Source organism: Mobula hypostoma, chromosome 16 (assembly GCF_963921235.1).
Source record: "Mobula hypostoma chromosome 16, sMobHyp1.1, whole genome shotgun sequence".
Taxonomy (NCBI): domain Eukaryota; kingdom Metazoa; phylum Chordata; class Chondrichthyes; order Myliobatiformes; family Myliobatidae; genus Mobula; species Mobula hypostoma.
The window spans coordinates 42911860-42939834 of NC_086112.1; the positions used below are offsets into that span (position 1 = coordinate 42911860).

Below are 27975 nucleotides of genomic sequence, written 5' to 3' on the forward strand. Positions count from 1 at the left end.
CCAAAGACATACCGCCTGGTAGGTTAATTGATCATTGTAAATTGTCCTGTGATAGGCTAGCATTGAACTGATGGGTTGATGTGTGGCAGGGCTCGAAGGGCCAGAAGGATCCACTCTGTGTTCTATCTCCATAATTAGATAAATAAATAATTGTTTCCTTTTCACCATGTGGGGCTGGACCTGCTGAGTGCAGTTTTTGTTTCAGTATTAGGTGTTGCTTTGTGTTTCTAACATTTTGATAATTTCAGGGGTTTAACAGCCTGAAGATTTAAATCTTACAAGAAATCACAACTGTGTATAACATGTTTCAGAACGCTATTTGGGCTGCCATGCCATAAGAGCAAAACCAGATTCTCCAAAACATCTAGTTGGAGAACAGAACTCTGACTTTTGCAAATAGTGGAAATCTGCAATAGTGCTAAGTATGGAAAATGGTTTTTTTTGCTATTAATAAATGGGGAGATTACAAGTCAATCCGTACTAAAACACAGCGATCTGAACTGCATCCTTTCCAATGATGTATGTTGATGTCAGAAGATGTTCAGGACTGAAGCTGGCGAATCCAGAAGTTGAGGCCTGATATCGATGTGTCTGGAAGTCGGTGGCCCAATATCTGTGGGCCCATGAGTGATGACCAGGGACAACCCCCCCACCCCAAGGCTGGTGAGTCCTGGGACTGGAAGCCTTTGAGAGTCTGGAGTTCAAAGCTAAACCGTGATTGGCGAGTCCTGGGGTTGATACTGAAGGTCGAAGCTCAAGGTCAAAGACCAAAGTTAGTGAATCCAAAAGTCGAGGCTCAATGGCTGAGGCCCATGGTTGGGTGGGGTTGGAAACCAAAGGCCCGATGTCTGGAAGTTTGCAATGGAGGTTGGAACCCCAGAGGCAGAGTGTTTTGAGGTTGGAGATCTGTCTATGTATATGTGAGTGGGTGGGTGGATACTTACTTTATTTATTTTCTATTACACTGATGGTGTTTAGGTCCACACTGAAGGTCCTCCATCTCTGGTGGTGCTCAGGGCTTCCTTCATCATGTCAGTAACTTCCTTCCGGTTTTCACTACTATCAGTTATGCAAGTCCCAGGTGGAGACTCAGGAAAACTGTCACACTCAGATGTAGAAGAATTCTTCATTGCTGCTTCCATAACAATTTTGATTTACCAGTCAGGGTCGTTAACCCTGAGCTGAACCCCTGACCCTAGAGGACCAGTGGACCACGCTTAGTCTGGCCTCTACCCTTTGACCTGTTTAGCATGGGTGACCCTACCAAGAGCCAAAGCACAAAGTCCTGACTCCAGCTAACAATGTCTCCAGGTTGTTGAAGCATGCAAGCCATGACAAGGTTGTGATCCTCTTGGAGCGGGTGGGTGGATGAGAGGGAGAAATGGGGCTTATTTTGCTGTTGTTATTTTGTTTAGTTGCTATTTGTGTACTGCTGTTTTTATTGCTTGCGTTGTCCTTCTGAGCACTGGGGGCATGCTAGATTGATGCCAGAATGTGTGATGATATTTGCAGGCTGCCCCTAGCGCATCCTTAGGTTGTGCTGGTTGTTAATTCAAACAATATATTTCACTGTATGCTTCGATGTACATGTGTTAATTAAATTAATCTGAATCTTAGAAATTCTGCCTATTTTTGTCAGTTGCTGTTGTAAGTTTTTTGAATATCACCTCCTTTAGCGAAAATGGTTTAGTCTCCATAAATAAGGAGTTAAATTTGCACGTTCTTCCTCGTTTCAGTTATTCCACATTGTAGTAGGTTATGATGTGGAAAAATAGCAGGTAACAAAAAAGCAATTGTTTAGGTAAAATCCCAAGACACGTTACAACTGAAGCTGAGCAATTAAGGTTGTAGAAGCTCAAGGGGTTAACCGTCTGCGGACAGGGTTCGAGGGGGGCATGGGAGAATGGGTAGAGATGACCAAAATAAAGGAAAATTTGTTTTCGCATAGCATCTTGCAATTTTCCAACTTAGGGACACTGTCAAACTCACACAACTAAAGCAAGTCAAACAGGACTAAATGAAGCAAAGATTCTGGAGAAGATGACACAATCCAGGATTTTGGAGTGGAAGTGAAGTTGGGAGATGTGGCAGGAACTTGAAGGAGAAATGCATCTTCTTTTGAGAAGCAAGGTGTTGGCTATAGATTAAAAGGAGAAGATGCAGTGCTTCTGAAGAAGGAAACCATCAGCTGACATTGGGTCTTTGTCCTTACTTAAGTAATATATTTACTTTCTACCTGTAAAGGTGGAATTATTGTGATCACTTTAACAGACATTTTTCACCAAGCTCCTGTCTAGGCTTTCATCTATCTCCGTTCCCTGCTAAAGGTACATTGCAAGTCAAAATAATCCCTTTCTTCCATGGTGCACTGTCCTCTCCTATTGAATTCCTACTTCTTCAGCCCATTACCTCTTCTATCTATCACTTCTCAGCTTCTTATTTCATCTTCCCTCTCCCACCCACCTTCCCCCCCTCACCTGGTTTCATCTATCACCTTCCAGCTTGCAGTCCTTCCCTCCCCCTCAACCACCCCCCCCCCCACCAACTTTCTTATTCTGGCTTCCTCCCTATTCCTTTCCAGTCCTGATAAAGTGTCTCGGTCGGAGACATCAGCTATTTATTCCCCTCCGCAGATGCTGCCTGACCTGCTGTTCTTTCAGCATGTTATGCGTAATGCTCTGCGTTTCCAGTATCTGCATTTGTGTTTAAGTCAGAGTCAACATCTGCCATTGACAAAATGGGCTGTAGCAAAACAATAACTCTTGCTAATTTTCTTCTCCAGTGAAAAATGCAATATTAAATCACTTCATCAGAAGTAAACTTCAAGAGATGTTCTAATATCTATTTAATTTCACGTCAAATTTGAGTTTGACATTCACTTTGGTGAAGCACATTGGGATATTTCACAGCAGTAAAAATATTACAGATTATACATACTAGTGTTTACACTCCATACAAACGTTTGGAGGTGTATAATGTACTGCATTCACCACACTTCAAATGTCACACTTGATACATTTGCAAATTTATCACATATGCAGCTAACTGGCTCAAATTTGAAATTCTCAAATTTCAAATAGCAAAAATCTCAGTGGAACAGACGGAAATGAATCAGCCAAAAGAAGGCAGGGGAGGAAGTGCAAGGCAGTGCAAGCACATGAAAGCTATTAGTTTATAAACAGGATATTGCTAATAATACAACTAGAGTGCAAAAGGGAGAAGCAATGAATTTGGTAACAATATTTATTAAAATATTTAAATCTGAAACTATATTTTCTTGATAAGACCATAAGACATAGGAGCAGAATTAGGCCATTCGGCGCATCAAGTCTGCTCTGCGAAGTCATATGTATATTTGCAAATAAACAATAAAGTTCTCAAGTCTTGTTTTTCTCCTGTTGAAGGACCCTGAATATTCCTGGAGAAAATAAATGAAAGTTTAAAAAATTTAATCCACAAATACCATTGCCTTGTTTGTGATGAAAAAATACTATTGAAATTTAATTTGTTGGTTTCTGATAAAAAATGTAATAGAAGTTTTAACTTCGAGAATGTTAAATAAACAAAAACTTAGAACATATCTGTATGATTGTCTTGTCACTATGTAAAAATTCTCTAAAAATGCTTCTTTTGGACCTGCCTCTCTGTGGCGCAGTTGGATCATCAGATCTTTTGTCTTCTGACATCCATCAGACTGTCAAATAGATGAACACACTCAGCAAGGAAACAGGCTACAACTTGCAGAAAGCAGCACAATGCAGAATTGCATAAAACCCTTGCAGACAAATTTTTCTGACTTCAGTCAAACTCTGTCTTCTCTCTGAATTTATCAGTTACCTCCACAGTCCTCCACAGAGAACACATAAAACAGTGCCATGTTTTGATGGCTGACGATAACAGCATGTGGCAATGCTGTCTGTACTACATAGCTCCCTTACAATCTTGGCTAAATTTTGTTCCCTTGGTGATGTTGGAAGTCTGTAAAACAGTACCAGTATAGAACAAGAAGCCATTAATACCAAGGACTAGTGGTCTTATAGTAAGAATGACTTGGACTTTCTGCAGAGTTTCTTTTATTCCAATGCACTAATTTTAGCAGAAGTTCAGATCAATGGCTACATAGGATTTCCCACAATGTTATATTGGTGCAACAAGAAACCCCTGAGGAAATTCATCCCCTGAGATGTATCTTGGAATAAAGACCTCAACACATGTGATCTTATAAGCATTGTCTGAGGTGACTCTGATAGGAAAAATGAAGTGTTGGCTGTTTTCACTAATGAGGTTCTTGCATAATTTCTCTTTTTTAAGCTGCCCCTTGGGCTTGAGTTTGATATACGTCCATTGCTGTTGTGCGTGTTGTGAGATGGTTCAATGTGGGAACTGCAGTCTCTTCCACAGATAAGTCTGGATGTGGATAATGGGGTGGGTGCAGGGGGCTAGTCCTCTTCTTCTGCTGTTTGCACAGGGCTTCTGTGTGTCGCTATCATACTCTGTTTTGATCTGACATGGGGTCAGAAGTTCCAAGGATTCTTCAGGGAAGCTTGGAGCACATCCTTGAATCAATTCCACTGCCCACATGGTAAAAAAGAGAGAGCTCAAAACAGAATGTTTCAGAAGTCTGGTATCAGGGATTCAAATAACAGGACCTTCCCTAAGTAGTCGACTGATTTTCACAAAGGCATAACAGGAGGATGAAAAGCACAGTGATGTTGGTTTCCCTCTCTTTCCAGCAAATTTGGAGGATTTCGCAAAGGCAGCAGTGGATATATTTTTCCAGTGCTTTGAATTTCCAGCTTTAGGTCTCAGAAGCATACAGAAGGCAAGAGATGACTGCTGAGTTTGCCAATCTAAATAATTATTAGGTTGGTAATATATACTTCAAAGATCTGGACTTCCTACCTAATAAGTACTTCGGAAGGCTTTCAAAGGTGACGACAACTAGAGGAGTGAAACTTACCTGCTGTGTGAAGAGGACAGAAGGAACGCTGCCAAAATTGATCAAAGAATTGTAAATAATAATGAAGTTATTATTAATATATTTTGAGCTTTTTTAAATGAATCGGAATCATGGTAAACATGGTGCTTATTACTGTAACAGTGGATTTACTTATTTCATTAGTAGAACTGATATTCAGTAAAACTCTGATAATCCATCATCTAAATGTTCAGAAATTCCAACGGTTTAGTATTTGGCTCAGTGGGTGATGCTTCTTTTGCTGCCTTTAAATTCACCTTGGCCCCGATCCCACACTCTGTTTAAGCATCCTACTTTCTGAGATCCCTTTGAATCTATCGGATCACTTTTTCTTAAATATACTGGGATCTGTTTAAACAGACCGAGACCCCATTTCTCACCTTCTCTTTAAGCACCTGGAACTGGAGATCATTTTCTACACTCCCTTTAAACTTAATTTGTTCTCTGGAAATGCTCATGGTCCTATTGTGAATTAAAAGATTGCCAGCATGCTAGATTACCAGAGTTGTAACGCTATTTAAGATTTCCCTCCTTGATTTATAGGACAAAGGTGTAATGGTTCTGCAACACCACCTGTCAACTCCTCCTGTCCTTACAAAACACTGGGACCCACCAATTGCTATAATAGGAAGAGCAGTAGCTGCTCCAATCACATATTTTAATTACTTGTGATAAACTTTCCCACCTCCCTAGATTACCCAGGTGTCTCCCCGGGATGCAAATTGAATTTCCTGGGCAGTGCTGCAAGCCAACCAAATTTTAAAAGAATGATAGGTAATCTCATTAAATCTTACAGGTTTGGAGAGGGATTAACGGGTTACTGATTCTTTCTGCACTTCCAGTGAAAGGTAGGATATACAGATTCAGATATGGGAGTTCATAGAACTATTTGTGGATATTGATTTGTACCTGGTTGAGTACCTATTAATTGTTTTCCCCCTTCTGAAGTTATTTTCCTTGTTGTTTTGTAATTCTCAAACATTCACAGTATGGACAATGTTCCAAATTTAGTCAAATGCATTTCATCAATACTGGTTATGAAGGCAGAGTCAATCACTGTCTGCTTTCCAATCCGAGTGATGGCCATTTTTATCTTAATCTGTGTTATCTATCGGTCAACCAACATGCAATTCATGTTGCCACATTTCCTGTTATGGCTTGATTCAAGTCTTCACCACCAAACACCCTGTGTTCTTCCTTTCTATATCCAGGGGCCAGGTAAACACTCTGACGTGATCCTTGGCCTACGTGTTTCACTATAAAGTTGACACTACAGTATCAGCCAATTTGCAAATAACTTCCATAAATACAATGTGTGCATTTAACAAAATTTACGCTCAATTGTTTACCAAATGAATCCACAGATTAAATAATATTATTATGAATAAAAGTATAAAACCATGCAGTGCTATTCTGTAAAAAAAAACTTACCCCTGACATCTCCTCTGCACCTTAAAACTGTGCCCTCTCATGTTAGACATTTCGGCCCTGGGAAAAAGCCTCTGGGAAAGAGCTTAATTTGTAGGAATAAGGAATATTTGACACTTAAACAAAGATCATATTCAGCATCTAGAGTTATGTACTAGTGCCTTGGAAAGAGATACCTTTGTAATTAATGTTCTTCATTGTTTTGGTTAACTCAGGAGAGAGAAAAAAATCAAGAAATGTCTTGTTTCTTTGACAATGCATTTGATCCCTTGCTTTTCTTGATGGCTGGTGATAAGGACTATTTTTGACTGTGCAAAACTTCACCCTAAGGGGATAAAGACATTAACAGATGGCCATGATAGGCAGGAATATCATCTTGTAACCAAAGCAGATGGTAAATAATTAACTAGACAAGAAAGGACCGATTGTAATGTGAGGTGTAAGGTTTCTAAATAAACATACAAGGAGCCTTGATCAGTCATAAGCCTTGAAGGTAAGAGCTTATTTTGTCATTATTTTAGACTGGGCAATAATTGCAATATTACCTTGTGCAAACATTACTGTGAGTGTTCCTTTGGTTTGATGCAAGTTGTGGCATTTGGTGTAGTAAATCTAATTTGTGTAAGGGCGCAAGGGGTGGGGGTATTTCTTCACAATATCCATAATGTGATAATAAAACATTAATCACCTGTCTCTTGAAATAAGCACCATATAAACTTACTCCATATCAAGCATACAATGAAACTTTTATTGCACTTCCAGCACATTCCCCTGATTTTACCACAAGGTATTTGGCACAATGTCAGAGAAGGCTTTCTTGGGTTACGCAGAGGTTGAGTTTGCCCCAAAACCTGTTTTGGAAGCAGCCTAAGACCTGTAACATACAGCAAACTGTGAGTAAATACTGAGATTAATTTGGAATCATCACCACCATAGAAGCTTCTGAATTAGGGGCAGGAACAAGCCTCTTGAGTCTGCTCTACCATATAATAAGAGCCTATTGTGACTTCAAATCGGTATTCCCATCTATCATGATCATCTATCTATTGTGTGGCACGTGGCCAAGTGGTTAAGGCATCGGTCTAGTGATCTGAAGGTCGCTAGTTCAAGCCTCAGCTGAGGCAGCGTGTTGTGTCCTTGAGCAAGGCACTTAACTACACATTGCTCTGCGATGACACCGGTGCCAAGCTGTATGGGTCCTAATGCCCTTCCCTTGGACAACATCGGTGGCGTGGAGAGGGGAGACTTACAGCATGGGCAATTGCTGGTCTTCCATACAACCTTGCCCAGGCCTCAGTCAACATCGAAAATCGATGGACAGCCAAAGAAGAAGATTCCCATCTATCCATGGTAAATTTTCACCTACCTGCTTTTCAAAAATCTATTTCCATCTATTGCCTACCGGGGAAGAGAGTTCCAAAGATTCACAACCTCCTGTCTCCTATTTTTAAGAAAGAACTCCGAGCTCCACAGGGAGTCAATGTCAACTGTGTCAGAATCTCAAATGTTTTAAACAAATCCCCTCATATTTTCTAAACACCAGTGGAGACAAACCTGCCCAATCTTTCTTAATAAGAAAATTTGCCCAAACTAGGTCCTGGCTCAGTAATCCTTCCCAAAACCCTTTTTCATGCACTGACATTCTACCCGAAATAAAGAATCCAGAAGTGAAGGAACTATTTCTTGTGTCACTCATTGGATTTGGTTGGAGCATCCCTCATGTGGGGTAACTGGTAGTTCACACAAATGCTGAAACATTGGTATGAAACTTGAGGTGTGTGATGATATCCTGAGTCAAATGTATACTGGGGTGCCAATCCTTATTGATATGAATTCATAGATGGAGCGTGTGATGTAGATGGTATGTTATTCAAGGGTCGTGATGGTGAGATATGGCTATTGTAAGTGCTTTCTCTGACTGTACATGCATGTGGGACCATCAGCAGTACAACCATATCCTTGGGACGGACTCCAGCCACTTCAACCAGCTGCTCTAATTTGTGCCCTTACACAAATTAGATTTGCTACACGAAATGCCACAGTTAGCATCAAATTCAAAGCAGCACACAAAGTGACTTTTGCACAAGGTAATATTATGATTATTAACCAATCTAAAAAAAAGACAAAATAACTGTCACTAACTGGAAGTTCCCCTGATCTGCTGTGAATATAGAATGCCATTCCTCTCTACCTCCTCTATCAAAGCTCCCCACATGGTCTTAAGTTAACTATAAAGCCCAATTTTCTGTTCTGTGAATTTGGAGACAGTGATCACAACTCCTTGATATTTCTATAGCCTTTGAGACAGATAAGAGCAGATGGCATGGGAAAGTATTTGACTAGGGGAGGGAGAATTATGATGCTGTTAGGCAGGAACATCTGAGCATAAGTGGTGACCGGATGCACCCAGGGTAAGGACACAACAGAAATGTGGAGGTTGTTTAGGAAGCACTTGCATGGCATTCTAGATAGTTTTGTCCCACTGAGGAAGGGAAAGAATGGTACGGTGAAAGAACCGTTGACAAGAGATGTGGAACATCTAGTCGAGAGGAAGAGAGAAGCATACTTGAGGTTTAGGAAACAAGGATCAGTCAGGGCTCTAGAGAGTTAGAAGGAAGCCAACAAGGAGCTGAAGAGTGGATGTAGGAGAGCCTGATAGATAGACAGATTGTTTATTAATCCCAAAGGAAATTGCAGAGTCTCAGTAGCATTACAAGTGCACAGATATAAAAATTAGAAGTGAAGTAGAAAGAATAAAAAAATAAATTGCCTCAAATAGTGTAACTTTCCCTGCTATCGGTTGACTCATTATAGAGCCTAATGGCCGAGGGTAAGAATGACCTCTTATAGCACTCTTTGTGGCAGTGCAACTGTATTAGACTATTACTAAAAGTGCTCCTACGTTCATCCAAGGTGGCATGCGGAGGGTGAGAAACATTATCCAGAATTGCCAGGGATTTTTCATAGGGTCCTTTGTTCTGCCACATCTTCCAGTGTGTCCAGTTTGACTCCTATAACAGAGCTAGAAGGAGGCATGAGAAAATCTTGGTGAGTAGGATTAATGAAAACCACAAGGCATATGAAAGGAAAAGGAGGATGGCTAGAGTGAGGGCAGGACCGATTGATCTAGAATAGCAGAGGAAACAGGTCTTGAGACAGAAGAGGTCGGGGAAGTCCTCAATGAACACTTTGCTTCAGTATTCACCACTGTGCAGGACCTTGGTGTTAGTGAGGACAAAGTAAAACAGGCTGATATGCTCAGAACATGTTTACATTAAGAAAGAGAATGTGCTGGAGCTTCTGAAAAAAATTAGAGTAAATAAGTATCTGGACAGGAGGTACCTCAGTTTACTACAGGAAGCAAGGAAAGAGGTTTCTGCACCTTTGGCAATCATCTTTGCATCCTCACTGGCCACAGGAATAGCACCTGATGATTGGAAGGTGGTAAATGTTATTTCTTTGTATAAGAAGGGGAGTAGGGATAACTCTGGGAATTATAGACCTGCGAATCTTACTTCAGTGGTGAGCAAGTTATTGGAGAAGATTCTTAGGGTGGGACTTATGTGCATTTGGAAAAATGTAGTCTGATTAGGGATAGCCAGTATGGCTTTGTGAAGGATAAGTCATGCCTCAGGAGCCTGATTAAATTATTAGAGTATGTTACAAAGCGCAGTGATGAAGTAGAGAAGGGGATGTGGTGTATTTGGATTTTAGTAAGATGTTTGATAAGATTCCCCATGCTAGGCTCATTCAGAAGCTTGAGCGAGCTAGGACTTTTCTCTTTGGAGTGGATGAGGATGAGAGGTGACTAGATAGATGTGTACAAGATGATATAAGGCATAGATTCAGTAGGAGTAGACATCTCACACAACCTCTCACGGTCCCTGAACACATTCTACACAATCAGGAAAGCTCACCAATGCCTCTAACTTCTGAGGAGGCTGACATCATTCTACAGATGCACAGTGGAGAGAATCCTAACATACTGCATCGCTGCATGGTATGGAAACGGCACTAGAGCGAACAGGAAGGCTCTACAATGGGTAGTCAAAACTGCCCAACACATCACTGGCACCAGCCTATCTGACATCAAGAACATAGTTACACAAAGGTTCCAGAGAAGGGCCAGTAACATTATGAAGGATCCCACCCACCCAGCTCGTAGACTGTTTGTCCGACTCCCATCAGGGAAGAGGCTACGTAACATCTACGCCAGAACCACCAGACTCAAAAACAGTTACTTTCCCGAAGCAGTAAGGCTGATCAACACCTCTATCCACTAACACCGCCCCCCCACTACCTTATCATTGCCTGACGTCACTTTATGGCGATACAGTTAGTCAATGTATATAATCTATCTTAAGTATTTATATTTATTGTTTATTTTGTTATTATGCTCTTTATCATATTGTGTGTTTGTGTTGCATCCGATCCGGAGAGATGATTTTCCGCTTCTCCTTTACACTTGTGTACTGGAAGTGATATTAAACAATCCTGATAGCCAGAGACTTTTTCCCAGGCAGAAATGGCTCATATAAAGTGCCATACTTTGAAGGTGATTAGTGGAAAGTATGGGGGTATATCAGAGATATGATCTTTACACAGAGAGTGGTTGGTGCATGGAACACCCGTCCAGGGATGGTGATGAGTCAGATAAAACAAGGGCATTTCAAAAATTCTTAGATAAGCACCTAGATGATAGAAAAATAGATGGCTAATTTGGAGGAAAGTGTTAGATTGATCTCAGAGTAGGTTAAAAGATCAGCACAACATCATGGGCCAAAGGGCCTGTATGGTGCTGTAATGTTCTATGTTCTAATGAAAGATTTAGACAGTTCCATAATGGTTTCTAAAATCTGCTGCAGCCATAATACAAATTGTCTTTGAAGGGTGTAGGCTGTGTTTAGTACAGTGTTTGAAATGGTCAAAGGGATCCCGCTAACTTTGCTTTGCAAACTCTGTACCCACATGCAAGCGTGTACTCTTGACATCTTTGACATCCCTTTGCTTTGCCACTGTGTCAAAAATATGGACTACTTCAGAAGTACAGTACTGACCTCTTTTTAAACCACAATGCTACATTGCGAGTTTGATTTGATGCTTTTGCCATCTGTGTATATCTGAAAGAAAAGAATTTCAACCAATGAAATAACTATTTTTTACAATGAACAAAGAAGATTCTGAGTTCTGGCCAATTCCATACAGTGGATTAAAGTCAGTTATTGACATTACTCATTTTGCAGACTTGGACGAAGCAAATATGTTAATTGGTGTTTACTGCCACTAAGTTGAACTTTTAAATAGTTGTCACTTAACTTCAACTTCAGAGGACTGGAATTAGCTGAATTTGTTAGTATGATATGGGTCTTTCATGAATAGATCTTACGCTTTTATGTAATACAAGCCAATGGACAATTTATATGTGGTAGAGCAATGAAGGGGGTTAGCCAGTTTGCTGTCATGAAAGGAAGACAGGGTTATTCTTGTATTCCAGTAAGATCTTGAAATTGCAAGTAGTTTTGGCAGATGAGAGGAAATCCTGGTAGTACTATATGAGGTTAAAATTTGTTAATTCTATGTGAGGTTTGAGGATCCATTAGTCAGTGTTCTGTGGTCACTGGTCAGTTGTAAGCATTTGGGATGCACAGAGGTCGATGGTAGTCCATCAGGAGTGGTGGCTGGTGGGGGTCTGACCAAATGTACATAGTATGGGTGGTGGATCCTCAATCACAGTGTGAGGCAGTGGGATTTGGTGCAGTAATGGGGGCAGTGAGGAGGCCCAAAGCAGAATTGTAACCAATGTAGGTTGGGTCCCTGGAACTGAGGTGGGACACATTCAGGAAGACCCATTACTATTGCACATTGGCAGAACTAAGTGCAATGTGAAACCCATCTTTAATTGTGAGTGGCTAATGACAGAAGAACTTTGGGACAAAATGATCAGATTTCTCCCGGCGACGTTGTAACTGAACTTTGTGCTGGGAATGACATCATCACGTGTGAGTCCAATGGAGAAAATAAGCAATCTGCATGATTTGAAACAAGAAATATCCATTTAACTTTGTGGAGAAACATTGACAGAAACCAAAGTAAACATGTTTCACTCTAGGAAGCTGACTTTCACACAGGTGGCATTAAAAATCTACGAAATAGAGAAAAATTATGAATAATAAGCTGACATCAACCCCAGGTACAAGTTTCAGAAATAAGAAAGGCATTACAAGTTGGAGAGATTTCTAAATTGGAAGAGTCATCCAACAAACTAGTCAACCAACAGCCAAGCAGAGTCATCTATACAGAACCGTACATAAAGTCAACGTCCTGGACTCTTCAATTACTATTCTGCAGAGTGCTATTGTGAGATGAGGACACAGCAATGTGCAGCTGAAAGGAAGCAGCTTGTGAAGTTCTCAATACTGACTCCAGTCATTGCAATGTCAAGGAAAAGCAATGGATAAGGAGACCTTCCACCTGCTACATTGATCAGCTGATGAATTAATTCACCTCCATGTGGAATTCTCATTGAAAAAAAAGAAGAAAGGGCAGTAAAAAGGCAAAGAATATGCCCTGAAAGGGAGACTTCAATGTCCATCACTAAGAGTAGCTCAGTAGGACCCCCACTGACTGAGCTATCTGAGTCCTAAAGGACATGGCTGCCAATTTAGATCTCCACTGAATGATTAATGGTTCACTAAAGGGAAAATTGCCCCTGGCCAACCTCTTCACACTACCTATTATAAATGCATGAGAGGACTGGTCCATCATTAAACTAGGTAAAGCCTCCATCAAAAATTCAGGTGTGGAGATTATTCCTTATGACTGTTTAATGTTCGGTCCTACTTGTAACTCTTCCAATAATGGAGAAGTACACCCAGACCTGTAATAGGCAGTCACTGTGACTTGTTTCCTGGTTGTTAAAAGCTTTATACCCTAGAATTCCTTGTGGGTCTGTCAGAGATAGTACTTAAGTCAAGGCTTTGAACCTTATTCCTTCTCTCAAGGGACAATTTAATAAGAGAGCTGAAGATGCTTCCTTGCTGGCTTATTTTCATGTTTTCTAGTCTTCAAGTTCCCTGATTCTCATTGTCAAGATTAGCATTCTAAAACATTTCACAAAATATTAATCATTGTTACCAAGGAAATTTGCACCATATTCTTATCTGTTATCTGAAGTTCCTTCACAGTATCAGTCATATGTTCCAGATTTTCCAAATAGCTATTTGCAGAGAATAATGGATAATAAATCTTTTTGGACAAGTTTTCTGTCACTTGCACCCTGATAGTTTAAATACCATCAACTATTAAAATTGTGGCTAATTCACATTTGAACATAAGGCAGCGGTGCATAATTAGGCCATTTGGCCCATTGAGTCTGCTCCAACATTCCTTCATGACTGCTTTATTATCCCTCTCAACCCCATTCCCCTGTCTTCTTCCCATAACCATTGATGCCCTTACTAATCAAGAAACTATCAACCTCAGCTTTAAATATACCCAATGACTTGACCTTCCACAGAATTCCACAGATTTACCAACTTATATAAACAAACAAACAATCAGACAAATAAATAAGCCACTGTGACTAAAGGCAAATATTATATTTTGAGAACTGCCAGCTGGTGAGATTTTGGGGTCTTCTGTAGGATCTCCCAGATTTTCAGCATAACCGATGTTTACTTATTATTCAAATAAGATATGCCAGTTCAGGATACCTTTCCTTGAGTGAAATATCTGGAAACACCATGCAGGAAGGGTAAGAGTCAAAAATTTGATACTCTCTGGTTAAAAAATATCAGGACAGATGGGCGATGATTTGGTCAATAAATAGGCTTTTTGGAGCATCTTCAAAAGAGTTGGTGAAATAGAGAGGATGAGAGAGGGAATTCCAAATACTCTAATATTGCCAGCTGGCGAGGCATACCCACCAGTGATGAGGCAACTAGAAACAGGATTGTGTAAGAGACCAACCTTCGGAGGAGTATAAAGATATTCAGAGTCTTGCATAGCTAGAGGAAGTTATAGAGATAATGAAGAATACTATGTACAGATGTCCCAACCAACATTAAATTTTTACAATTAAACTGTTGATAAGCCTGGGGACAGACAAAAGAACATAAGTACCAGAACTCGGAGCATGTCACTTGGTCCTCAAGTTTTTTGTCTTACTCAGTTACATTATGGTTAGTGCATTATTATTATTACTCAAACTTGGCTCAATACCCAAGACCTTTCTTTTAAATCTTTAACATTTTTGCCCTCCCTCAGTTCAGAGCCACCCTTTCCCCCTCACCTCACTCTTATTAGCTTAACGGACTTGGCTGTCTGATTTGCAAAGTTGCTGGTCTCAACCAGGTATAGCTGGAGACTATTCCAATGAGTGGGTCTCTCTTTCCTAAGTGCTGATGAAAGGATTCCATGAATTGCAAACTTTTTCTCTCATATCATTCTTCAATCCTACATTTAGCAAACGGAACCTAACAAACCAATTTGCATGTGGCTTAGGATCTCAGCATTATTCTTTTTGATGTTCTGTGTTTTAAGTTGTTCCATAACATCTGAATCTTTTAGTACAACTATGTAATCAGTTCCAATTTGGACTTTGACAATTGGATTTTCCCCTAATATGCTTGCTTTCCTGCAATGACAATTACCCAGTGGTGTGAGGTTGAATAGAATGGACTAGCAAAGAATTCAATATAACGTTCAACTTAAAATTTGTAGTGGATTTCATAAATTAAACACTGGCATGCTGACTCTTAGAACATAGAATAGTACAGCACAGTACAGGCCCTTCGGCCCACAATGTTGTGCCGACCCTCAAACCCTGCCTTCCATATAAGCCCCCACCTTAATTTCCTCCATATACCTGTCTAGTAGTCTCTTAAACTTCACAACTTTGGCTGCAGTTCCGAACCTAGTATCACAGCTTCACGTTTCACATGGAGGGTGGTGACCTTTGACATTCTTCTTACTGCAGAGAGCTGTGGGTGGTTAGTTAGTGAAGATATGGGAGCAATCAAATAATAATGAATTTGGGGATTAGACGGGGGAGAGTAGTTTGCTTTAAAACCATCTATGATCTCATTAGAGAATGCACTAGATGCAAAGAGCCATAAAACCTGCTCCCATTCCTATCTCTTGTGTTCATGCTGTATGCTGCCTTCATAAGTTATATTTAATATCTATCTTTGATTCTACACATTTTCTGATATAGTCCCTATATTCAACTGTAGTCTCATGAAAGGCTAATTTTCTTCTGTAGAATTTTGAAGTGTTTTTTTTTGCAGATTTAGCATAGCCCTTCGGTTGAAAGACTCTTGTGTTTCAGCCAAGGATCACAATGCACTTAATCACCTTCTAACCATGCTCATTTCCACAGCTAGTTTTAACAGGGTTGCTATTGTGGAAAATAGATCATGTATTGTTTTGGTGCTAATTGATGTCTTGGGCTCACTTTGGTGGCATCATATCTCAACTTCATCTGTTTTTGTTCAGTGTTTATAGAATTTGGATTCTGCAATCCTAACATCAGTTTGGCCAAATCCAGATTTGAAGGTCTTAAAGCATTTCTTATTTGTATCTGTGATTCTTTCATTTGTATTTGGGGTTACATTTATTTCTTCCACCATTTGTAGTAAAATCTTCGTGCAGTATATTTCTAACATTATGTTTAATGGCTATTTTATTGTCTAAATGTGCAATTAATGTTTTACCATTAATTATTCTACATTTTTCATATTTAATTGATGCATGTTTCAAATGGGTTTATAAGTTTCCCCCTTGAACTATTGTCTCAGGAGAACGACAACAGAGGAAAGGATGGTTGAGGTGGAGATGCAGAAAGCGCAGAAAGACATGTGCTTTTGCAGACAGTTGCGAGTCGGGGTCCGTGAAGAGTTTATTTTTTTCTCTCTCTCAAGTTGCAGTTATTCTGTTATCCGGCAGATGTCAGAGCAGCTCGTGAGACAACAGGGACGGCGAAGGATTTATCAGATTGCTGCAAAGTGTGAAATCACTGCGGGAAAATTCGCTGGTAGTTGCGTGGGCAGGGTCGGGGGTGTGTGGCGGGGTGACTGGAGAAGGAAACAAACAGGTATTTGGAGACAGCAAAGGATGACACAGTTCGTGATCGTAAGATTGTCCAGCATTTACTCGTAATAGAAATCGGCGGATTTTGTGCACACAATCATACTGCATTTCCTATTTGGAAAGATCAATATTGTTAAGCTACTGTTGCAAAGGTGTAGTGCAAGGACAGGAGCTCTTTGCGAAATACATCTCTGTATTGTCCGCATCTACCTGGAGAAAGAATAGTATGTTTTGCAATAAAGCAAATCTCTCTCAGACACGATCTTTTATTAGAGACCATTTAAAAGCCAATGAGCTAAATGCGGGAATTCGATCACGTCTATGCGAAGTCATGGAGCATTTTTGACTGATGCTGTAACTCAATACTTGCGCGTAACATTAGTCGCTTTAGCAATCTGATTGCCGGGTATCTAAAATTGAATATAGCGATGCCTGTGTTAGTCTGAAGTGCTGCAGTACAAATTTTAACACGGATATAAACATTAGTACGCGGCGCATACAAACACTCGCACGAAAGACGCGCACAGACACACATAGACAGACAGTCACACACACACGTGCACGCGCGCACAGGTACACAATACTTATGTATTATAGTATACGCGCACATACACGCATCCGCGTAAATACTTTTAAGGGAAGTGCCGTTCAAATTAGGGGAAACCCAATGGAACCGCGCGTTTCTTCGACCCTCCGACAACTCATTTTTTTATTACCACCCCAGCTGGCACCTGTGGATTGATTACAACAGGGACACGGTGATCGATTATCGTGTGAGTGAATTAACATGCTGCCCCTGATTATTTAATAGATGGTGTTTTGATGGAAAGCAATGATTGACAGGCTGAGGTACAGGTAGCTAGGTGTCGTGTGCCGATGCTCCCGTTATTCCAGTATGGACTAGAGCTGGGGGGATTGGCGGCTCCTGCAGTAGTCTGGTGGGCGGGACATTTCCAGCCTCATTGCCAACAAGCTCACGTCCCGCACCTTTAACCGCTTCTCCGCGTCTTTACTTTTTCCCCTCTCTTTTATAGTTTTCATTTTTAGCCGAAAAAACACCCGCTTCATCCCCTTTCGTGCGTCAGCCTCACGTCATGCTCAGCAGCTCTCCGAATTGGACGCTAAAAACCTAATAGTTTGGTGGGAAGGTGGAGGACTTGGGGGGGGGGGGTTGATGAGAGCTTGAATTAAAGCAGCTCGCCCAGAGCCCACGGCAGCCGGAGGCAGTGAGTTGGTGGTGGCGCTGGGTGAGAGGGAGCGAGAGACCACTCCGCTGCGGCGGGAGCGATGCTCCGGACCCGGGTGACTGCATCTCTCTCCCGGAGCCGCCAGTAGTGGCTGCAGATGCACTGGCAGTGGCATTTACAGCATTTGGACCGCCCCCTCTGGGACTAGATACAAACAGTGAGACAGAGAGAGCTCTTTGACAGGGATTTACAAACTGGAGACATCGCTTCCATTTCGCTTATCTATATATGCGGTTGGCAAAGTAGGCGAGCACAGTTTATAGAAATCTGTTTACGGATTATCCCCTTCTCCCAGAGTAATAATAAAAGGAATAACCCGCTGCTATAGGGTCGGGAGAGACACGGATTTGCACCGGCTTTATTTTCCTTTTCATTTTTGTTTGGGAAAACGTTTCCGATCTGGAGTGTGGGGGAGAGGCGAGGCGAGGATGGACTCCTCGTTGACGGGATGTTGGTGTCACGGGCTGAGGGAATCGCTGCTGTGCTTTCTGGGCATCCTGCTGGGATTTGGCAGCTTGGCGCTCGGCTGTCCTTCGTCCTGCAGATGCAGCGTCAGTAGGATCACCTGCACCGAGCCGGGCATCGTGGCTTTTCCAGCCCTGGCGTCCGCAGCAGAGATGGAGAACATCACCGAAATGTGAGTACCGCAGGCGGCAGGCTGCCCCGAGACTACCAGGGCACGGCTGAGGACAATTCACCCACAGATGTGGGTTCATGCAATGTGGACCATTGGGCTGGTTTTACATCGAAAACCATGCATGTTATCACAGTCTTTGCAGTCGGAAACCTCTTTCGACCCAAATATTTCATTAGTTTCTCCGCGTCACGTCCTTAGTCTGAGATATAGCGCAGGCGGAGGGAACCTCCTCCCCTTTAGTAATGTAACCCGCAAATGAATCCACCCACTCCCCCAGTGAGGAGAATACCGTTCACATTTAGATTAAAACAAAAAAAGGGGAAGGGTGTTGAGAAACAAAATAATTTTCCTCTAAGAGTGAAATCTTTGGTTTATCCAGACTATAGGTTTCAACAACGGTAGTTGGGAATCTTTAATTTCGCTAGTTCTTTTCGACCGGCATGAGTACGATGGACCGAACGGCATGTTTACATCTCTGTTATTGTCTAATTTATACGTTCATCTGGAGGTACAGATGTTCGGATAAATACCGGAGGCTGCGAGCAGAGGTCGTCGACTCGTAATTTTAGTGTTCACTTTCTCGTTGGACTCGCATTAATACATTCAGTTAAATTTGTGAATTATCGACTGTATTTACAGCTCATTAATTTTGACCTCTAAGCCAAGAACATTTAATACCAGAACATTAAAGAGGTACAGTACTCGGCGGGCTAGTACCCCTGTGTGCCTTGCGGTATGTGTATGACCGCGGAGATCACCGGCTGGTGGGTTACTGCACTTTAAGTGGATATAGATTTTCGTATTACTTAGTACTCACTGACTCCAGATTGGACATGGTTCGTGAGTTTTCATATATCTTTCACAGCTCGCGTTAATCCTGCCGAATCCTCCCTTTAACTCGGCCAGTGAATGCTTCTAATTGCTAATCTGCAGGATTGAGATGGCAGTCTCCAAACTGCATTAATTACATATTTTAGAGATTTTCTCTTGTATCTTGTTTTACATTGTACGAAAGGGAGAGAAATCGTTTGGACAGCCGAGTTGATTTTTGGATTGCGTTCACAGCGAGTTGAACACTCGGCAGGTTGCTGAGTTTTGAACAACTTGTCTTTCGGTGGAGGGGCGGCCTTGTTTATTTATTTTCATTGTTTTTTCTTTATTCTCCTCAGCGAGGCCGCCAGTCGTTATGTTTTATATTTTTCAAAAATTATCGTCGTTCATTCTAGGTATATGTGCAACGTGTACAAAGTGTATCAACATCTACGCAAACGACCAAGCCCCCCCGTCTCCAAAACGGGAGAGCATTTTGCCTACAACAGAATTGTTAACTGCACGGGAGACAAGACTGTTGCACCACCTGCGGAAATTGGTCAAGTTAGTCTCTCGCAGAGCAATCAGGTTTATTGTTGTTACCCCACTCCTCCCCCCGCCCCCAGGACAATCGTCCCTATTCCCGCTGTCACTCCCCCCTTTCCAATGCTGTCTACCCCATCTCTTTCCTTCACACCCTCAATCCACATTTAACCCCTCTCGCATTCTATCGCTTCACCCCGTGTTACCTGTCCTAACCCCTCGCCTTTTCTCTGCCACGCTGTGCTCCCGGTTTCCCCGGTCCCCCCCCCCCGCTCTATTTTCAATCCTGACATTCTCACTTCTTGGGACCAGTAACATCACAATTAAAGCGGCTCCACAACAATGGAGAGCTAATCGGATTATTTCCTATTAAGCAAACATTAGCTCAGATGAAGCGCCTCGACCCCAAACGTCTCCATCGATACTGCCTGACTCCCTGTGCTCCTCTGGTGTTTTTCCTCGTTACGCTCTGACATTCTCGACGAGCTGCGGACTCGCGGCGATCGGCAATCGGGACAATAAACGTGCCTGTGTTAACAATTTTTTTTATCCAGTGTTGGGCGGAGTTAAGGAACTATGGTGACATTTCGGGGGCTGTTTTATCTGCAGCGCGGAAGAGCGAGGCGGATGCTGTGTTCTTATGGATGTGCTTTACCAGCGGCAGTCATCCTGACTGACCGGGAGCGTCTAGCTCTCATTCAGCGCGGAGCTAGGCGCTGCTACACTGAGCTGCCGCCTGCGAATCCCACTGCATTTCTGCATTCCAATTTGCAGCGTGGGAAGAGCCGAGCATATTGTTATTGTCTTTTCAGGCGAAATACATAACATTGATGTATTATATTTATACGTTAATGCCTCTGTGAGGTGTATAATGCCAGGTTGCAGGTGTAAATCTGAGACTATTCGTATTTGGTGACGACAGATCCCAGAAATAGAGAGAAGCCGATGGCTCCTCATAATCATACTTAGCCTAATTTTACCGACTGGACTTCAGCATTCCTAACATTACTATTCCGTTCCCGCATCTCACTGGTGTCATTGGATCTATACCACAGGGACAGAGCAGATGAACAAACCATAGGCCAATAAATACAGCGAACGGGCACGTCGAATAAAACACCTTGTTCGGAGCTGTCGGCTCGTTCAAAGTCAACCTGTGACGTTAATGAAGTAGACTCCACCCCAAGATCCTTCGCTGAAGTTATTAAACAAAGTTTGACACCCAGTCACATTGGGGACTATCAGAACATACGACCAAAATATTAGTGCTGGAATGTCATGAAGGAGGAAAGAGAGATTGGGAGATGTAGGAGGAAAGAGAGATTGGAAGACTTAAGAAGGGATTTGCCTGAAGCCTATGCTTTTGCTGGAGAAAGGCATTGATTGATAGTAATAGTGGACTAGTAAACTATAGAGGGTATGAATGGAGGTCTGCACATGAGTTCAGGGGATGGTAGCAATGTTTTGTTTAATCAGGTGAGCAAAGTGAAGTCCAGGGATACAAGTTAGAGCAGCAACTGAAGAAGCTGAATTGATAGAAGGCTGTAATTGGAAGTCAGCTAGAATGCTTTGGAACCATCTCCAGGGAGGAAGGGACTGGGCAAAGTACTCAGTTAGCAAGTTAGGAAGTATTATGCAGTTGGCTGTAGATGATAATTTAAGGATGTGTGTAACTCCAACATAGGATTGAGAACAGTTTGCTTCAGTTTATGACAATTGCCAGGGGAAGGGATGGAGTTAGTAGCTGGTTTCAGAGTTTATGGCCAAAGGCAGTGGTGAGAGTTAGTTCATCTGAAATCCCTGGGCAGCACTTTACATTCCACAAGGAGCAGATGAAATTAGAATGGAATGCATATCAAACTGTTGCCTTCACATCTTAATTTTATGGATAAGCATTTATGCAAGTACTATTAACAATGAAGGACACTTCTAGAGATTGAGATGACATTTAAAAAGGTTTGCACTTGTACTCTTAGTCTGCAAATAATATTACTGCTCAATTTGGAGTAGGAATTAGTGTCACAGTAATTCAAAATTATACATGGTTCTTCTAAATGAGTGTCAGAGACTGGGAAATCTTTGACCCATGGAGTTTATTCTCTCTATTGCCTAGTTTTACTACATGCTGAGAGTGAATCTACTTGTCCCATTTAATCTGCAGAGGGAAGGTTAGCACTAACTGATTCCCGAAGGCAATCAAAAGGATTCCAGGATATTTATCCATCCTTAAAGCCTAACTATTCAATCTTGCTTAACATCCACTAGCCAGCATTCCCTCTTCTCCTCTCTGGCAGTGCACTGATCAATGTACACAGTGGAGAATTTTATCAGTTAAATTACATGCAACTTCCGGTCCTATTCCATTTAGTTCCTCTCAGAAAGAGCAGAATTAAATTGGAAAATCCAATTTTAAGGCCTCAAATCTTCAAGATATCAATGAAAAATTGTTTAGGACTCTATGAGGTGATGACGTAAATCATGTTTAAGTGAATCAATGTCCCATATTGCTATGTGATATTGTCATGTGGAAGATGGGGGTTTTGAATGTTCCTTATTTGCAAACAATTTTTTTAATGGTGACTTGTTAATAATTTTAAATAATTAAGTTATTAAAACATTGAAAATTAAAACTAAGATTGCATGATGAGCAGCCTACTGTGGGATCCCAAAATATGTTCCATACCTAAAAAAATGGACCCATGACCAAATTAGAAACAAATTAGACCAATAAAATGTTATTTTCACAGAATTCTCAAGACTGTCCATGCACTTAGGTTTACAAATAAGCCAAATAGATTGTGCATAGCAAACTAAATAGAAATCAATACTATACTGGGTTATGATATCATGTATAAAAATAGCCCATAACTTTGAAAATAATATCATAGTGTACTTAAAGTCCTGTTATAATTAGTATTTGGGAGATGTAAATGCTGCACTGATTGATTGTGTCACATCTCAAGTAGGTGTTGAAACACTTCTGGTGGACCGAGAGTATTCTACTAAAATTACACAGTAATCAATGCTGAATGTGGTGTCCATGGTGAATGTCTCTTCGATGAAAAACAGAGTTTTCTTAGAAAAGGGCTGGCATTTAGCCAATGGCAGAAAATGGATTGGTATTATTTGAAAGCTGAATGATGAACAATAGCAATCTTAATTTCTGAACTACTGATAAAATGGCTGAATAATTTCAATATATGTTCATCCAAATGTTTAAGTGAATCAATGGCTTTATAACTGAATACATAGTAATTATTTCTCACTTTACTTTTGGTTTTCCAGACTTTATTTTTTGTCTGAAGAAAACTATCATTTGTTTTATGTGTGCAGCATTAGATCAGTGAGAATTGAAGTTAAGATCAGTACTTCTTACATGTTCCAAGCCTGTCAAATTCCAGATTTTTCTACAAATGCCCAGTTTTAACATTGGAAGCATCAAGCAATCAAATAAAAATGTAAGTTTTATGAGGATTTCCCCCAAAAAAATGCAGACCAGAATTTTGTAAAAATGCACCAATTTCTCATGATCTAATTCTATGCTTTTTGGAATTTTAGCGGATGGTTTAAGCAGACAAAAATTCCATGATGCTGCTTTATTTGTTGTTTTAGCTGTTTGTGTGCTTGGGCATCTGGTTTTAAATTATTGAAAAGGTAATGGATGATGTTTTCTGGTTTAGGTTTCCTCAAGTCTCTCTCTAGGGCACAGTGAGCTTATTTAGCCTTTCTCCAGCTCGGCTTTGCAAACTGACAGGGGATAGACTAGCAGGGATAGGACATTTTGAAGGAATGAGTGCACTGTATTGAGAGATTCAAAAATGCTCATGAAAGAATTCAGGAATGCAAAACAAAAGGACTGTATTCTTGTGAGAAATAAATCTGGAGAGATTACATTATTGTGAGAAAATGCTGGGAAAGATAATGACTGAAAAACTCCGCAAAAAGGACAAGTCAAAAATGCAGTTAACAAACCATATAATGGTTTCTAACAGCAGACATAAAAAACAGTATGGAGAATGATAGAAAGCAGAAACTGTGCAGTGCAGGGAGAGACAAAGGAAGAAAAACTAAAGAAAGGAAAAGGCCAGAGACATATTTACATTAATTGAAAGTACATTTATTTTCAAAGAAACATGATATTGAAGATTATGAAATGTAAAAGATTTAACATAAAAACTAGACCAAGCTTAAATTCTAGAGCAAGCGCTTAAGAGATTGTTTCAGAGATGGCTGTTTATTAATAGATTATTCCAATTCAATTAATTTGTCTTCGTTGACTGCTATACATTTACACCGAAGTTGCTTTAGTTGTTGTGGGATGCTCCATGTACAGATTTATGCCCAGCTGACAAGTTTAATTCTTTGCTACAGAGAAAAAGATGGGTAAAGAATAAGAAACACTATTGGAAAGAAGCTGAGTGACTAAGAACTATCTGTTTGGATAGATTCAGATGTAGTAATGAAATTAACGAATTAAGGTAACAAGTCAGAAGTGGAGTAAGACTTCAAAATAATTATTTAAGTAATCTCCATATGGAATGTGAATATCCAGGCAGGATATAATCATGAAAAAAAGCAAAAGTGAGAAAGGGAATTAATGAAGACATCTAAATATTATTACTAGTATTATAAACTAATTGTCCCTAGACTTTCCTGGACTTTCATTAGATAAATAAGAAATACATTTGTAAACAACACACACAAAATGCTGGAGGAACTCAGCAGCCTAGGAAAAGCGTGCAGTCAATGTTTTAGGCTGAGACCCTTCATCAATACTTGGGTAAAATATTGTTTGTCAATACTATGTCTTGCAGCTGCTGTATTTTAAACCTAACACAGTTAAATTATTTTCATGCAATTCTGCTAATACAGCTTAAATTAATAGCAATGACCACAAGGTGCAGAAAAGATCAAATCTACTTATATTTATTTGTCACCTAAATGGATGAGTTTCTTAAATAACCATAGTCCCTGAGTTTTGACTGATACAATTTCCTATTTCATGGCAATAAGTTATTGAAACATAAAATATTGCACTAATCTTGTTATCTTCTGATTTGAAACATGTGGAAGGAGCTCCCTCTTTAAAACATTTCATGACTAGTAAAATTACAGTGTTCCTAATTACAGGATATTTTATAATTCACTTGAGGCTATTCAAAAATTGACTACTCTAATAGATAATGTTATTAACATTGTTCTAATCTATCACTGTTACAAGTATAATAGGCAGGGACCATATTCAGCCATTTGTCACATTACAATAAATAAAAGCAAAACACACATGCAACTTATCTGACTGACTGTAGACAGGGATACACTGCTCTTCCTGTGGTGAGACCTCTTAACAAGAGTTTACAATGAAGAACTTAAGTGAGAGTGAAGGAACTAGAAAGAAATTCCTTAAATGCCACTTGGGGATGCTAATTGAATCAAATTTGTGACAGTGTGGAAGTAAAGTATCAGGTGACCTTCTGGAGGTGGAATGGAGGGGGTGGGGGAGTTGAGTGGTGTTGCTCGTTTAGGATGGAGGTTATGGTTTAGTGATGAAAATAAGGAAACAGAGTGAGGTGAGAAAACAAAAGGTTAGAAATTAACCAGAGCAGAAACATTTCATGCATGGATACAGAATTAAGTCTAATCTGATTGCTCAGAATTTCCATAGTGGAGCTCATTGCTTATGGTCTGCTGCCTCTCTGGTAGACACTAGAGCAGTTCTGACTACACAAATTTCCTTAGTAAAACCAGCTCTGAGCGGATCAGAATGTGGAGTATAATGTGGGAAAATATGAGGTCAATCACTTGGAAGGAAGAATGTAAAAGTAAATTATTATTTAAAATAGTATGAGACTACAAATGCAAAGAGATCTAGATGCCTTAGTGCATCAAATCCAAAAAGCTAGCCTGTGGACACAGCATGTAATTGAGGAGGCCAATGGTATGTTGGCCTTTACTGCAAGAGGTCTCGAATATAAAGATGTTGATGCACTTTGCAAGGCGTGGGATACTGGGAACAGTTTTGTTCTTTCTATAGTATTTAAGGGAGGATGTGTTGTTCATTGGAGGCAGTGTTGAGAAAGTTCAGTATGTTGAGTGCTGAGATGAATAGGTTAGGAAATACTTGGAGTTTAGAAGGGTGAAGCATAATATTATTGAAAGATAATAGATTCTGATGGTGATATGACAGGGTGGGTGCTGAGATTCATGCTTCGCTTTGTGGGGATACCTAGAATTCAGGGACAGAGTGTTGGAATAAGAGATGACCTATTTCAGATGAAGATGAGGAGGAATTTCATCTGTTACAGGGTTGTGTTCCTTTGGAGTCCTGATGCAGGGTCTCGGTGTGCAACGTCGACTGTTTACTCTTTTCCATAGATGCTGCCTGGCCTGCTAAGTTCCTCCAGTAGTTAGAATTTCCAGTATCTGCAGATTTTCTCATGTTTATGAGTCTTTGGAGCTATGGAGGTGGGGTTGTTAAATGTGTTCAAGGTTGAGACTGGCAGACAGTTAAAGAACAAGGGAGTCAGAGGTTAAGGGAGAGAGCAGAAAGTGGTGTTGATGTCAAGACTCGATTAACTATGATGTTATTGAATAACAGAGTAGGCTCCTGCTCTTGCTTCTTATGTTCCATGTATCAGTAGCACCCAGAGCCACCCAGAGTCATGCTGGTCTATGGCTGCATTGCTTAGAAACACCACAGAGATGTTTCCATAGTCAAGGAAATCTGTTCAAGTTGTTAAAGATTAAAATACTATTGAAGTATTTAAAAAGCTACCTTAAAAATTAAAGAACTATTGGTAAAATTAACTCAGTTAAGCCGATTACCTGGCACTCTCTTTTCTCCATTTCAGTTCTTTCTCCCCATTGAAGTGAAAGGTGTCCCTGTCTCTGCATCAGCTCTAACTTGGTATAGGCACAACAGGCATGTTTCTGACATCAGTTCTTGGTCTACGGCTGGACTAATCCAGCATCAGAATGCAAACAGAATGACAGCAACAATAATCCACAAGGAAGTTTGGAACTTCTCACTTTATGCATTGCCTACACGATAACTCTACACAAATGTGAATGCAAATGAAGGCTTTTCCAAATGAAACTGCTGGCTTTATTGTTGAAGATCCTGGCCAACAGCACTCCTTTGAATCATTAACAGAGATATGGACCTTTTAGGCTGGAAATAATTATATTTTCTTATTTCTTGTAGATAATTTCATTCTGCTAATGATTAAAGCAGCTGTATTGAACACTACACAGATAGAATTATGAAGAAGAATTTTGTTTCTGGATTTTTCTAGTTCCACACCATATTATTATTTTAATTTACATTGCATGATTTTAACGCTGCTTTAAAGTTGATATTAAATTGCTGTGCACATTTTTGCCATTTCTTTCTTTTGCTTTAAGATTCCTTCCTGCTCTTGTCTTGTAAGGTTGTGAAATCAACAGTCTAACTTAATAGCATTTTGTTATATCAAGGGAAGAAGCACCAAAATAGATAGCGAAGAGAACATTATTTAAATAATTGTTACTTACAGTATATCTTTAAGTGATATAGATAATTAGCATCTGTAACTGTGGTACTAGTTGCTGTCAAGGTGAGGCTGGACTGTACCCATAAAAGATGTAGTCATATTCTTCATCAGAAATCATTGGCACTATATATGACACAGAACTTACTGTAGCAGACAATGTGACAAACCTGATGTGTGAGTCAGGGCACAGCTCACCTCACGAATCAGTTGGCAGGTTCTGTTGCTTCTTTGTCATGATGAGATTAGCTGAACAATGTCACCGAATTCATGGAATTTGCAACATGGATGGGATCCACATAACAGGTTGTATGGGTTCAGTTAATGCAGAATCAGTACTAATGCGTAAGGAGATTAAAAGTAAGTTTATTTCCATTTTACAGACAAGATTAAAAATTAATGAGTGATTGGCTGGAGGACTTAGCTATCAAGTATGCTTTTATTAGCATACTACATATTTTATTTAAATATCTAGGAATGTGGGAACTGGGCTCATATTAAAAAAAACAGTTTATAACATGAAATCAAGATATTTTAGGGGGAGATGAGAAAAATATATCTCAACATGCTGATGGATTTCCCCAGTGTTTCCATTCTTTGAGGAAGTGATGCATATCAGTCAAAATGACATTAACACGGAGAGAATGTGAATCCAGTGGCTTGTTTGATATCATGGTTATCCTGCTTTAACTAACTTGAAAGTTGTGGCATTAC

The 27975-nt window shown here is 40.3% G+C and overlaps 1 protein-coding gene across 1 annotated transcript in view; it reads left to right on the plus strand.

Annotated features, from left to right (window-relative positions):
• Positions 1-17680: 17680 nt before the first annotated feature.
• Positions 17681-27975, plus strand: part of ntrk2a (neurotrophic tyrosine kinase, receptor, type 2a) — a 308857-nt gene continuing 298562 nt past the window's right edge. The window contains exon 1 of the mRNA XM_063068820.1: positions 17681-18379. Coding sequence (XP_062924890.1) covers positions 18171-18379 — 209 coding nt within the window. The 5' untranslated portion in view covers positions 17681-18170. The remainder of the gene's footprint in view (positions 18380-27975) is intronic.